The 15,145-nt window shown below is 43.0% G+C and overlaps 1 protein-coding gene and 1 long non-coding RNA gene across 2 annotated transcripts in view; one reads left to right on the top strand and one right to left on the bottom strand.

Moving 5' to 3' along the window:
- The window catches only part of LOC137546761 (uncharacterized), a 73,202-nt gene that overhangs the window by 1,488 nt on the left and 56,569 nt on the right, over positions 1-15,145 (bottom strand). Inside the window, exons 2-3 of the long non-coding RNA XR_011026359.1 lie at positions 3,569-3,705; positions 1,456-1,663 (exon numbers count right to left, since the gene is read on the bottom strand). This is a non-coding gene — a long non-coding RNA (uncharacterized lncRNA). The remainder of the gene's footprint in view (positions 1-1,455; positions 1,664-3,568; positions 3,706-15,145) is intronic.
- LOC137546760 (N-fatty-acyl-amino acid synthase/hydrolase PM20D1-like) overlaps positions 1-15,145 on the top strand; it is a 70,722-nt gene that overhangs the window by 17,712 nt on the left and 37,865 nt on the right. Inside the window, exons 7-9 of the mRNA XM_068269551.1 lie at positions 1,822-1,897; positions 4,246-4,307; positions 5,009-5,087. Coding sequence (XP_068125652.1) covers positions 1,822-1,897; positions 4,246-4,307; positions 5,009-5,087 — 217 coding nt within the window. The remainder of the gene's footprint in view (positions 1-1,821; positions 1,898-4,245; positions 4,308-5,008; positions 5,088-15,145) is intronic.

Raw genomic sequence — 15,145 nt, 5'->3', positions numbered from 1 at the left:
GAACCTACATGCATAGTAAGTTGAGGGCTGTACACCTTCTCCTGCTAACCCAGTTAGCACCCTAGTTATCACACCCAAAGTCTTTAGGCGTGCTAACTAGGTTAGCACCGTTTACTGAATCAAGCCCATTGTATGTATTCTTAAAAGCACTTGGTAAATCACTATGCAAAGCGCTTAGCAATTTCCCTATACCTTCCATTCAGCCAAAACACTCAGAAAATGGTACAGGCAGTGCTTTGGTTAGCGGAATGCAATCGAAACGCACAGATGTGAACGCTCTCATAGGGAATCATTGCACAAGCGGTTTTAGTGCAATTTTCAAAATCGTCGGTTCTAAAAAAAAAACCCCTGAAATGCCCTAGGTGTGAACAAGCCCTTAGGCCTGTTAGAATAACAGGCTCTTCCTTATCCTGGGCTGAGTACTGGAGCCGTATCAGCCCTGGAGCCTGAACGTACTGTGGATGCCTTGGATGTACAGAAGCAATAAGAGATGACACAGATGCAGGCAGCAAGCAGACAAGGCAGGGCTGCTTAGGATTAAAAAAAATATTTCAAATGTGGGTTTCTTTAAACATAACAAAACTAAATTGGTTATTGCAGTGCATATGGAACAGTGGTTTGTAAAAAGTGAAACCTAAATTTTTAAGCATACACTAGCTTCTTGGTGGAAGGGAAGCATATGGCCAGCCCATCCTATACATTTCTGTACGGCATCTTGATACAATGAAATTCAGTCATGTGATCAATATGGAAATAATAACACAGCAGTTGCAGCAGTGCAACAATGTCTCAAAAGTATCAGCCAAGGGAAACAAAGGGCTAGGCGCACTGCCCAATGAGGAAGGAAGTCTATAACCCTGTGATTTTCTTGGCTCTTCACCTAGGCACTCAGCCCAATATCTATAAGCAGGTGGAAGGTCTGTTCACTCTGTGCTGCTGATCGTGTGAAATGTACAGTTTTATCTTCCAAGACCGCTCACAGTCCAGCACTCAGTTCTTTAAGAGATCCCCAATGTGCTTATAGTCCAGCACTCAAATCATTCAGATATACCCAGTGTGTGAGAGGAGATGGGTTGCTTTGACACCTTGCGGAAAAAAAGACACATAGACAACAGGAGTCCAATAGTGTAGTATGTTTGTTGTGGTTAAAATGTATAAATGTGACAAAAGAGCTGCTTACAAAGGCATGTTGCAACAGGGGCAGCCAACCACTCGAAGCAGGTGGAGATAACTAACCCGACTCCACTCAGGGTATCCTGTCTCGACTAGATGCGGTTGCTCTCTGTTAAAATGAACTGGCTTACACAATGGTGTCCACCATGTGAGGCCAGGAGGGACCTGGCCTCCAACCTTGATAGGGTGGGGAGGTTAGTATGCACAAAGGGGTAAAGAGACACCCAGGTATACATAATATTGGGTTAAAAGCACTACAAATATAAACATGAGGTGGCTTACCTCAATAACAGCCTCATAAGACGAAGGGTTTATTTTAGCACAGCATTTGCAACATGCTTTTTTCAGCTGTGTGATTCCGACATTACTGATTCTGGAAGGATCAGCAGGATGCCAGGCAACTGGTATTGTTTAAAGGCAAATAAATATGGCAGCCTCCCATATACTTCTGACTTCAGTTCTCCTTTAACGCAGCAGTAGTTTTGCATGCCTGCCAGCACAAGATCGGAAAGAAAGTTGTGTTTTGTCTGCTAAAATCACAGCAAAATAAGTAGTAGTTGTAGTTTTTTTCCTACAGGGAATATCTTTCTGTGCAAGTTTAGATATAGTTTAAACCGTTTCTTCTGCCTTTCTTTTTAAACTGCAAAGGTTAGAGAATAATCCCATGCCAAATATGTTTGGGAAAGGCCCTGAAGGTTCTCTGTTTGATCATCTTGCAGGAGAGGTAAGATTTCAATTGATCACGGTTTCTGCATTGCTAATAAGCCTATACACGTTTGGGACACTATTCATGTACTCTTAGTGGTGTTTTTTTTTTTTTTTTTTTTTTTGGGTACACCACAGGAAAAACTTACTTCAATGCCTAAATCTAAATTGCACAGTGTATATGAAGTGCTTTATATTTAAAAATAAATTACAATTCCATTGAACATTTTAAATGTGAAAGTCAAAGAACTCTTTAACAGTAAGCTGGCATGCCCTGACAGTGTGGCACGTGACATCATGTGGCCATGGAGACCCGACGCAGGAAGCGGAAATTAGGTGAACACTCTGTTTCTTTCCGCTCATGACTCTGCAGGGAGGGAGGGAGGAGGGAAGGTATTTTAGGAATGTGGCCCTCGGTCCACAGCATGCGGCCCAGGCCATGCAAAGTTTGCCAAGCCCTGGTATAGAGTAATGGCTTTAACATATATAAAAAGTCAGAAGATTACTTGTAATAGGGTTGCTCAGTTTAGACAGAGATGATGGATTGCAGAGGGAAGCTCCTGGTGGCTTGCATATCAGATTACCTAGTACTCAAGTTCTGTGTAAAAAGTTTTATGCTAAAGTGCAGCTCTAGGTAGGAGAATTATAGAGTGTAGACGGGCCCCCTGACCCTCCTGATAAGTGTGCTTTCTGGTTGGTTGGTTGAGACTCAATGTTGAAAATAGGTCTAGATGATTCTGTATTATACCCCACTCTATGCACATACCGGTCTGTCTTGCTGGTGATCTATGTGCTGCTGGTGGGCTGTGTCCTGCTGGTGGTCTGTGTCTGCTAGTGGCCTGTGTGGCTGTGTCTGCTGGTGGTGGCCTCTGTCCTTCTGGTGACCTATGTGCTGCTGGTAACCTCACCAGTCTATCTTGCTAGGTGGCCTGTGGACTGCTGGTGGCCAGTGTCTGCAGGGTGGCCTCTGTCTGCAGGTGGCTTTACCTGTCTGTCCTGCTGGTGTCCTCGCCTGTCTGTCCTTCTGGGTGCCCAGTGTCCTGCTGGGTGCCTCACCTGTCTGTCCTGCTGGGTGCCTCACCTGTCTGTCCTGCTGGTTGCCCAGTGTCCAGCTGGGTGCCTCACCTGTCTGTCCTGCTGGGTGGCCAGTGACCTGCTGGTGGCCTCACCTGTCTGTCCTGCTGGGTGGCCTGTGTGTGTCCTTTAGGTGGGCTCCTGTCCTTCTGGAGACCTCTGCACACAATGCCGGTGTCTGGGAGCAGTCTGTATGGCAACAGGAAGATGCCAGAAAAAAGAGCCTAGCCGCCAGACTAAAGCCTGGGCCTCAATTTAATGCTGTATCTGTGAACGGGGGGTCTGGGGCAGTAGTCCGTTGGCAGGCAGATTTTTGCAAAAAAAATTCCCCAAGGCTTCTGAGAGGTGGGTAGGACTAGGACTATACCTCCCAACTTTTTGAGATGAGAAAGAGGGACACTTAAGCCATGCCCCTGCCACACCCCTGATCACGCCCCATCACACGTACCATAAAGATTTCATAAGAAAAATATGTTTTATAATTCAAACCACACTGGTCCTTTCTATCCTAGTTCATTTTCCTTCATATTAACATTATAAAATTAGTAATATATCAATTTTTAAAGCTAATGTAACACCGGTTTAAAAAAAAAAAAAAAAAAAGGCAGATACTCACCTAAGGAGAGGGAAGGCTCGGTCCTAATGAACCATCCTCCTCCTCTCCCGGTGCTGCGCTGGCTCCTCCGTTCTCATCCCACGCCGAGGGGACTTTGGAAGTCTTCAGGAGCCGAGTCCTCCCGAAGACAGGAGGCGCTTTAAAGGGTGGGAATAAAGTTTAGAGTCAAACACATTTTTTAGTAGAGAAATACATATATTTACATAGAAAGAGGGACAAAGTCTTGAAAGAGGGACAAATGAGGGGGTAAGAGGGGCAGAGGGACAGGGCTCCCAAAGAGCTATGCACCTCTTAAAGTCACAAACAACCACAGGTGCCAGTTGCTTGAGACTTCTATTTAGTTGAATTCCAGATGGGGACTTAGCTGTATAAGACTTTTTGTAATGTACTATAGTCCATTAAAAAATTGTGTATGAAGTTCAGATTGCATAATAGATCAGCTAAACGTGACACGAGTACTTTTATCATGAGTATTATCTGTGAAAGTAGACATTTTTATAATTTGTCAGGAGTCTGACTCTACAGCCTTGATTTTGCTGCAGCTAGATTCCCGAAATTTTTACATTTCTTTTAAAATCTAAGAAAAATATTCAAGTAACACAATGGTATGCTTTTTTGGTACTGTATTTTGGAATCTTTCTGTACATCATAAAAATTATGTTTCCTCTCTGTTACAGTTTTCTTTTCCTCTCAACCTCATGATGGCAAATTTGTGGCTATTCTCTCCAGTTATTAGCAGGTAAGTACTGTGTGCTTCACAACTACAGCATCAATATGGACTTTCTGTTTACAAACGAAAATTGGCTTGATAGCTTCCTCAGCATACCTTTGTTGTGTGTGTGTGATGAGAAGCCCTGTCCCCTTCAGTATAATCTGGTTTTATAGAAATGTCACATGAACCATTAAAAGGCAGATTTTCACATAACGACCTAAGATGAATGTTGGAAGAAGAGGCACTGCTCCTGCTACAGTTACCTTTAGTCAATGGTTAATACAGACATGGACATGCAGTGGGGGTGACAGCCGTTTCGCGTATATAATGCTACTTCAGAGGCTATAAGAGTACAACCTAAGCAGTGGCGTAGCAATAGGGGGTGCAGAGGTAGCGACCGCATCAGGGCCCTTGGGCCAGAGGGGCTGCGACGGGTCCACCTTCTATCACAGTATTAGCTTTCTACTGGTCCTGTGCTCATAATAAACACTTTTATAGATGCTTTGAATAGTAGTAATCATTAACAAACTGTTACCCATCCCCTTCTTGCAACTCTGACACTGTGGTTGTCCTTGGCAGGTTTTGGTGCACCGTATCAATTGTTATGTATAGAGTGATTGGGGGCCCCCCTTAGCTACGCCACTGAACCTAAGAACATTGTAAATGTGCTAATTGTGATCATGCCTAGTTCTATAGTGCCAACAGTACTGATTTCTCTTCATGTTTAGAGTTTTAGAAAAAACTCCTTCAAGCAACGCTATAGTGCGGACCACTACTGCAATAACCATCTTTCATTCTGGAATAAAGGTACTAAAGCTGTAATTTAAAACAAAAACAGCAACTTAATCCATATTGATGTCCACGTTACACTTAGCAAATTCATGGTTGTGATTATATTTCATGCTTCACAAAAAAATACAAAGACTGTAGTATAGGTGTGTGTAAATATATTATCTACATACTGCACTGCTTTGTCACCGTAAAGGTACCCATACACTGGTCGATTTCTGCCATCGATATACGGCAGATTCAACCAATCGATTTCTGATCGATTTACTCAATTTACTAGAAATTTAGTACAATTTTACTAGAAATCTTTATCAGTAGGAAAGAGGCAAAGCTGGGATTTCATAGATTCTTATGTCTGCTGCAGATTGTCACTTGTATTGGTTGCTTATTTGTGCAGAAAAAAAAATAAATTATGATTGGCCCTCCACCTGGCTATAAGAGCTTATAATGAGCAGAGAAACCCTTCAAACTTGGCGGTCGCCCTTCACCTCAGTCACCAAATTTTATAGGCCCTCATTAGTAGGGCATTCCCTTATGAATGGTGTCAGTTGCCTGGTTGTCGTGTGTTTGTTGTGTTTGAGTCGCACACCTACAACAAGCATTCAGCCAGTGGGGTCAGAGCAGAGTGAAAACATCTGATCTACATGCTCATTCTTTGCCAGTGAGTATAAAGGCCCATACCCACCTCGCGATTCTTTCAACGATTCTCCTGACGACCGGCAATTTTTTTTTTTTTTCGATTAGCGGTCCTTTATGTGATCTCACAATGTGGGTACAGGCACAGGCACATGCAAACATTGCTTATCATCACACGCCATAACAACTGTCATAGTGGATCTTTAAGATCCCAGACGACCCCCGCTCAACGTACCACAATCGCTTGAAGTCTCGTCGCACTTGTGTAACATCGCACATACCTGCCAGCTGGAAGATGACGGTCATGAGGTGAGTACTTAGCTTTAGAGGCAGAGCATCAGCACAGAAGTCAGACAATATGATTGGTCTGCGTTGAGAAGGCTGAGCAAACAACGCAGCAAAGTTCTTTTTCTGCTTTTATTGAGCGACAGCACACTAGAGGCAGTGATTCAGTAATGCAAAATCTGATCATGTGTACCACATCTGTTTTTGATTGGGAAGTGCCTGGTCCCATGATGAATTAGGCTGTTATTGACCCATGGGGAGAGTCTTTGCTCTGATAAACTCCAGGAGCAGCCCATTGGTAACTGGAAAGTGTTAGCAAGCAGGAGGAAGGGGCAAAATGCTTTGTAGTAAAAATTAGTGTCTACCTTCAAAACCCTTTAGTTAATTTAGCTGTACTCCATGTAAAGCACATCTGAACTAAGAGGTATATGAAGGCGGACATATTTATTTCCTGGTCAACAATGCAGATTGCCTGGCTGTCCTGCTGATCCTTTCTATAAAACTTTTAGCCATAGACCCTGAACAAGCATGCAGATTGGATTTTTATGACTGAAATTTGACTGGATTATCTGCATGCTTGTTTTAGGTGTGTTATTCAGACGCTACTACAACAGGTGATCCGCAGGACAGACGGGTTACTGGTATTGTTTAAAAGGAAATAAATATAAAAGCCTTCTAAGATGGCCCAGGCTAACTGAAATCTATGCCCTGTTTGGGACCTGTTACCCTGCCAAGGTGTAGATTTAAATTACCACACTGCAGGGACCTGCTGCTACCGCGCCTTCGGGTCACAGTGAACACAGGGTCAGAAGTCATTGAAATTGGCTCCTGACCAGCTCACGGTGCTCTGCTGTCATAGCGATGGCAGAGCAAGTGGGCTTCAGGGACAGGAGAGCGGCACGAATGGCAAGAGGGTTGAGTCCACACAGCATGATGTCGGTGAGCACTGTTTTTGTACCAGCAGTCTCTGGTCCTTAAGGGGCTAGAGACTGCTGGCACTAAAGTGGTTGCAGGAATTGCATGGTCCACTTACCAGCAGATTTGCTGATAATGTCATCTTATAAAATGGAGCCTTCATTTGCGTTTCAAGTTTGAAAACATTGGTCTCATGATTTATGCTCCCCATTCCACTTCTACTGTGTTTCCCCAAAAATAAGACAGGGTCTTATATATATTTTTGCTCCAAAAGAAAGACAGCTGAAGTGAACAGAATATGGAGGCTGCCATGTTTATTTCCTATTAAATAATACTAGTTGCCTGGCAGCCTTGCTGATCTATTTGGCTGCAGTAGTGTCTGAATAACACCAGAAACAAGCATGCTGCTAATCTTGTCAGATCTGACAATAATGTCAGAAACATCTGATTTTCTGCATGCTTGTTCCGGGTCTATGGCTAAAAGTATTAGAGGCAGAGGGACATCCGAATCGCCAGGCCAATGGTATTGCTTAAAAGGAAATAAATATGGTATCCTTCATTTCTCTCTCACTTCGATTGTCTTTTTAGGCTTATTTTAGAGATCTGTTATTTGTTCATGCTTCTGCTTTCTAGATCTGCCTACCATGGCATATGTAAAGTTGCTTCCTTTTAGTAAACGGAGTTTCTCAGATTAGTCAGATCTCAGCCACATCAAAGCAGCAGACCAGATGGTGAAAGCGCTTTGCTCGCTCCCCCCACATTAAGGCAGGTTGGAGTAACAGTGAACATTTTAGTGTGAGCCTCAAGCATGCTGAATTAAGAGCACAGTCCTTTCTGTAAAGCCATATACTGAGTTACCTGAAAGGACCACTGTCGCAACAATCTTAAAATTTTAAATATATATAAACACCTACAATTAATAAGCATGTTTTTTCCAGAGTAAAATGAGCCATAAATTACTTTTCTCCTATGTTGCTGTCAGGGCTGGATTTGTACTTTTTCCCACCCAAGGCCAACTATCACCAGCCGCCCCCTGACCAACTCCCGACCCCACCTTCTCGCAACTTATGCTCACTTTTCCCCAGCAAACATACATTCCTAAAGTGAACCTGAAGCAAACTAAAAATATATATTTACCTTAGCAGATCCTCTGGATACCAACTGTTCCAACGTTGGGACACTCCTAACATATTCAGACCCCACCACCACTGTTGCTGCGAAATGACCTTTGATGTGGCTTGTTGCATCATAATAATCCTAATAATAATAATAATAATCTGATCATTTGTATAGCGCTTTTCTCCTGTCAGACTGAAAGCGCTCAAGGGCTGCATCCACTAAAGGTGCACTCGAGGGGCCATCCTGCATTGTAATGGCCCATATTCACGGGCTACTTTTGCTGCCTGTCGCTAGCACATGGGAGCGTGTGCGCGACAGTTCGGCGACAGCTCGTCGCCAGGTCCCTCCGCATACACACGTGGGACTAGGGATGCGACGGAAGCTGTCGCCGACGTTCCTCCCCCCCCTGCCGGAAACTCAGTGCTCCGGCTATTAGGTTGCTGTCGCTAGTCCGCATACACACGTGGACTAGTGCGGCGAAGTTGCGGCGGCAACTGTCGCCATGCGAATGACCGCCGCCAATCGCCTGGCGACAGCAGTGGTTCGGGGTGCGCGCCTCATACTCACGGGCGACCTGTCGCCGCAACACACGCGCGCCACGTGATTTCGGCGACAATTGTAGCCCATGAGTATGGGCCATTAGTGTCAGTGTTTAATGCACACACAGTTATACATTAGGACAACAGCACCAGGAGTTTTGTGGCGTTCCTCGCTTGTCCTGATATCACTCTGCATTAAGGTGGCCACACACCATACAATTTTTTAAATATCTGTTCAATTTATGAATTGCAATCAATTTTTCTGACTGCAACATTTCAAAAATATGACCAATGTACCACATATGTATGTTCAATTTTTCCCCCAATTATCATAAAAATGATTGGAAACTCTGAAAAAATTGCTAGGGTGTGTATATTAATAAATTGACAATCCAACACACACCATACAATCTTTAGTAAGATTGAAGAAAAATATCTGGCAGTCCGGATCGATTAAAATCGAAGGAAACGGGAAATCCGATCGGATTTTTCAGTCGAATGAAAAAAAAGCTTTCGATTTTTTTCGGGAGATCCGATCGTTTTTATCGAATTACCGTAAAATCGGATCATTTTATTGTATCGTGTGTGGCCACCTTTAGACCGACCACGACGGCCCAACATCTTACAGCAGATCCAACTGATAAATGATCAGCCTGAAATTGGTTGCATTGTCGATCAGGCATGCACTTGGCGGCACCAATTTTCATCTGAATCAGATTCAGATTATAATAATCAAATTGGATGGTTCGATTGGCCGTCAAGCCGCCTGATGTATGGCTACCTTACATAGTTACATAGTTATTTTGGTTGAAAAAAGACATACGTCCATCGAGTTCAACCAGTATAAAGTACAACACCAGCCTGCTCCTTCACATATCCCTGTTGATCCAGAGGAAGGCGAAAAAAAACCCTTACAAGGCATGGTCCAATTAGCCCCTAAAGGGAAAAATTCCTTCCCGACTCCAGATGGCAATCAGATAAAATCCCTGGATCAACATCATTAGGCATTACCTAGTAATTGTAGCCATGGATGTCTTTCAACGCAAGGAAAGCATCTAAGCCCCTTTTTCAATGCAGGTATAGAGTTTGCCATAACAACTTCCTGTGGCAATGCATTCCACATCTTAATCACTCTTACTGTAAAGAACCCTTTCCTAAATAAATGGCTGAAACATTTTTCTTCCATGCGCAGATCATGTGCTCTAGTCCTTTGAGAAGGCCTAGGGACAAAAAGCTCATCCGCCAAGCTATTATATTGCCCTCTGATGTATTTATACATGTTCATTAGATCTCCTCTAAGGCGTCTTTTCTCTAGACTAAATAAACCCAGTTTATCTAACCTTTCTTGGTAAGTAAGACCTTCCGTCCCACGTATCAATTTTGTTGCTCGTCTCTGCACCTGCTCTAAAACTGCAATATCTTTTTTGTAAGAGTGTGATTTTGGTATTTGGATCCAGTTTGTGACTGTAACACCTAGCCTTTGGTATGTGTGTGGCTATCTTTACCCACAATATGTACAAATAGTTTCGAGTAGTTTACAAAACTGCACTACACCTAAATGCAGTTTTAGCTCTGTTCATCTTTATTTATTTTTTTCAGCAACAATGAATCGTAAAAAATAAATCTCAAACTCATGACGGCTTAGTTGCATGCTATTTTTCAGCACTTGGTGCAGGATTGCTTTGTGTGATACTAATGCTGTATATGGCGAGTTGGCTACACAAATAAACATTTGAGATATCTGGCACATTGAAGCTGTGCTTCTGCGGAAAGTGCTGACTGGTCATTATCATACACATACTCTGAGCCTTTTGTAAGATGGGGAAATGGGAGGAAAGTTTCCTTGGACGGTGTTTGCCTGAACGAGTGTTTAAATAGCATGGACAACAGAGGGAGAAGAAAGTGTATTGGTGGGGGCATACACGGTTCGTTTTTTCCGATCGATTTTGCCACTCGATTCTTCGCTCGATTCTCTTATCTACCTCTCCTTTTTCTTATCTTTTTCCATTCACTTCTATCAGGAATCGAGCGGCAAAACGATCGAACGGGAGATCGGACATGTCGGAAATTATCTAACCGTCTAATCAAAAACAAACCATGTATTCCCAGCATTAGAGGAGAAAATAAGAGTTTGCAGCAAGCTTGAAGGGGCACTACAGCGAAAAACTGTCAAATTTAAAATTTGTGCAAACCTATATAAATAAGTACATTTTTTCCAGAGTAAAATGAGCCATAAATTACTTTTCTCCTATGTTACTGTCACTTACAATAGGTAGTAGAAATCTGACAGAAGTGACAGGTTTTGGACTAGACTTTTCAAAAGCACTTAGTGAATGGCAGTTGCTCTGTCCAACTGCCAAACTTTGTAGCGAGCAGGAAAGCTTGCCAGCATTATTGTTTAAATCCTTTTTAGGAAATATCTTTATAAAGAATAAAAGCCTGGCTGAGAATCCCCTATGAAGAGATGGACTAGTCCAAAGCCTGTCACTTCTGTCAGATTTCTACTGCCTACTGTAAGTGATAGCATTACAGGAGAAAAGTCATTAATGGCTCATTTTACTCTGGAAAAAATGTACTTCTTATTTGTCTGTTTGCACATATTTTACATTTTACAGTTTTTCGCTGTAGTGCCCCTTTAAGCTGGCATACATTTGATGTCAAACAATGGAGCAAGTAATACAGGTCTGCAACAAATCAGAAAGAGATCTAACTTGATTTCATCCCTGGAGAGTGCAGGATGTAGTTTCCTGCACCACTGAGGGATTACTATCAGAACGAATTCAATACTACAGCTTGCCTAGATAGATAACCTGCACCTGGGGTACCTCAGTAAACGGATCATGTTGGACAGAGTATCTGTGCTGTTTTGGGAATGGCAAGGTGAATCATCAGTCTGGCATCCGGCATGGAGGCACTCACAGTTCAGAGAGGTCTTATGACATCACTCCCTCTGCGCCCTGGAGATTCTCTCAGGACATGGGAAGCATTAAACAAGTCCCGCCTCTCTACACTGATAGAGGAAGAGGCGGAGTTCGACGTGGCGGGGGGCGACAAGCTTCCTGACTGTGAGTTGCCTGTTCCTAATTACTGCACCCTTGTAATCCTTACTGCCAGACCCGGCTGTCCATAGCCACCCGCAGCTCCATGCAGCAAAATCTTAAAGAGACTCTGTAACAATTTTCAGCCTTATTTCTTCTATCATATAAGTTCCTATACCTGTTCTAATGTGGTCTGGATTACTGCAGTCTTTTCTAGTTGCATTGTCTCTGTTATATATCTAATCATCTTTTTTTTGTCAAGCTTTGTCGACACAGGAAGGAATGTGCTGCCTCTGTTGTAATGAATACAAGTTATGCATGCCCCCTGAAGGTTCTGTGTGCTTTGTTTACGTCTCACTCTCTGCTCTCAGTTTCAGCATGTCTGTGATGCAGTTTGTGAGGCTGAGGGGGAGGGAGCTGCCTGTCACATGCTGAGAAACTGTGAGAATCCCAGACTGGAGTGCAGATAATTCACTATGTAATAAATACTTGTAGTATACTGACTTTACCAACAGGATTTGGGTTAGTCCATCTCTCCAAAGGGGATTCTCAGCACGGTCTTTAGTCTTTATAAAGACACTTCCTGGAAACATTTATACAAAGATGCTGGCCAGCCTCCTTGTTCGCTGCACACTTTTTTGGGGGGCAGTTGGTCAGAGATTCACTAAGTGCTTTTGAAAATAAAGAAATCCCTGAGAATCCCCCATGAGGAGATGGGCTAGTCCAAAACCTGTCAGTTCTGTCAGATTTCTAATATTTACTGTATGTGACAGCAACATAGGAGAAAAGTAATGTGTGCCTCATTTTACTCTGGGAGAAGTACACTTCTTATCTGTATATGTTTACATATATTTTACAGTTTAAGATTTTCGCGACAGCCATAAGTAGTGTTGGCATTTTGGTGCAGCTATTGCTAATCCAGATTGGTCATTAGAACAGTATATTTTCAGTTGAAAACTGAAGTAAAGGCTAATACACACATGAAATAACTGTCATCTAAAATAACTGTTGTTTAGCACTTCAAATAGCATTTCCTTGTACAAACGCAGTGCTTGGCTATTCATATCTAAGCTTGGTTTGCTCTGTGAAGAGCGGTGGTGGGGAAAGAGGATGCGCAGAATGAAGTTGCAAAGCTTACTTTAAAAAGGGTGTTCAGACATTTGGGCAGTGGGTGAAGCCACTAGTAGATTATCGACAATATTTCCGATAGTCCACTAATGGGCTCTGGATAAAGCCGATAGTAGAATATAGGTAATTTTACTGATACTTTACTATTGATTAACCCAACCTTCCTCACACTAACCCTCCACTATCTATGCCTAACATTAACACTCCCCACCTACAGATCTCACTAGTACTGATGTGGGGTACAGCTACATGATAGCTGAACCCAATGCATGGATAACTTACCCTTTCAGCCCGTTATCTACACCACTATTTCTACTTCACCATCATTTCGCCTGGCACTTCATCTACATCCAGCACCCAAATTGTCCACTGGGTGCCGCTAAAGCCACAATTAACATTGCAGTCTATGGCAACGTCCAAACTTCCAAGTTGCTATGGGCTAAAAATGTGCTGTTTTCACTGTAGTGGTAAATAAAAGTAGCAAATGGGAAAGGTACTTCAGCATGAACAATAAACCCCTTTGGTTAGGGGGGGGGGGGGAGAATGACACCTGTTCACACATGGAAAATGCACTGGAAATTCTCAATCCCAAATAATAATTATTTAGGAAAATCTAAGTTGCAAGGGTGTATGAGCCTTCATTCTTTTTAACCACTTTTTCCACCGTTACAGTATATCTACATCATCTGTGACTTCATCAAAGCCACGAGGACGTAGATATATGATTTCTACCAGAAGCAGTGCTGTAAACGATCGGGTGTGCTCCTGTTACAACCTGCTTCTGCACTAATTGGTCTAAGGGAACTGGAGTTCCCTTAGCCAATCAGCGGACCCGCCATGGCGGAATGAGCAATGCTCAGCATTGATCATTCTTCCCTCAGTGCAGCGATCTGTAAATAAATTCCTGAAAAGTAAAAGCAGGACTCTCCTCCCGGGATCTAGATCCTCCACTCGCAGCTCCGCAGTCTGCCCGTGTACATTTGAGGATGTCATCAAGCCGGGACCTGGTGTATACAGCAGTATGGGGCTGACTGCAGAGCTGTGATCAGCGGTTCCCGTTGGACGACTGTTGCTAGATCCAGGGAGGTGAGTCCTGCTTTTCTTTTCAGGTATTCAAATTTACAGATCCAGGGGGTGGGGGGGGGGGGGGCGCTGCCTAACACAAGTGAGGAAGGGTGAACGTCAATAGGAGCCACATTATTCTGGGGGGACCTAATAATGGTGGTACATCTGCTTATCTGTAATTGGGGGGGGGGGGGGGGTCTAGTACTGGGGGGTACATCTGGCTATCTATATGGGGGTGACCTAATACTGAGGGCACAGCTGACTATACTGGAGGGGGAGGGGTAGACCTAATACTGGGGGCACATCTAGCTACCTATAGGGAGGCTTATTCTGTGGGCACATCTAGCTACCTATAGTGGGGGCCTTATACTGGTGGCACATCTAGCTATCTATGTGGGGAGCTGATACGGGGGGCACATCTGGTTACTTGTACTGGGAGGGGGATCTGGCTATCTATACTGGGGGAACCTAATACTGGGTGCACACCAGGCTACCTATAGGAGGTTAATACTGGAGGATATTTAAAATATTTGTAATGTTTTCTCTAAGTGAAAAGCACCCAGTGTAGCAAAAAGCCACCTTTATTTCAGAAACAAATATCATCACCATAAATTATGACAGGAACATAATTTCCACTTTATGAAAAACAAGAGAAGTAGCCAAATAACATTTGTTTTTTTTTTTCTCTATTGTAGTACTTTTTATTTTTAAACTGCGATTGGAAAAAACTGAGAAATGTATTTTTCAATTTTCCAATTAAAATGCATAGAAAATAAAATTGTTCTTGGGGAAAAAATGCCGCCAAATGAAAGCCTGGTTTCATTTGAAAAAAAACAATACATGTATCATTTAGGCGTCATAAGTAGGGATAAAGTTATAGCTGATTAAATAGGCACGTAGCTAAAACATCAAAACCGCTCTGGTCCATAGGGAGGAAAAATGGTCTAGATGCGAAGTGGCTAATATACAGTCCATTATATGTTTGTCTTGGTTCTCTGCATATTTTGCAGTGCTCTATTTGGTAGGGATTTCTTTACAGAGGATATGGGGTACTGTAGCATATTTCCCTTCTCCAGTATGGCCTTTTATGCCGTATATCCTTATCCCTATCAGTGCTGTATAGCTTGACGGTTATTTGTAGCAAAAAGTAGGGGTTTGTGTCTCTGGCTGATGTAGGCTTTTGCAGCTTTCCTTGTGTATAGCAGGTTACGGGAGATCTGACCCTCTACAACTTATGCACTTGTGCAGAATACTGTTCTAGGCCAGGGTAAATGAGAGCAATGTTTAACTCCTGCACATCTGTTTCCTTTTCTCCCATGACCATGTTATCCAGTGCAACTTTATCATGTAT

Source organism: Hyperolius riggenbachi, chromosome 2 (assembly GCF_040937935.1).
Source record: "Hyperolius riggenbachi isolate aHypRig1 chromosome 2, aHypRig1.pri, whole genome shotgun sequence".
Lineage (NCBI taxonomy): Eukaryota > Metazoa > Chordata > Amphibia > Anura > Hyperoliidae > Hyperolius > Hyperolius riggenbachi.
The sequence above is the reverse complement of the archived record's forward strand: the minus strand, read 5'-3'. Positions and strand labels throughout refer to the sequence as shown.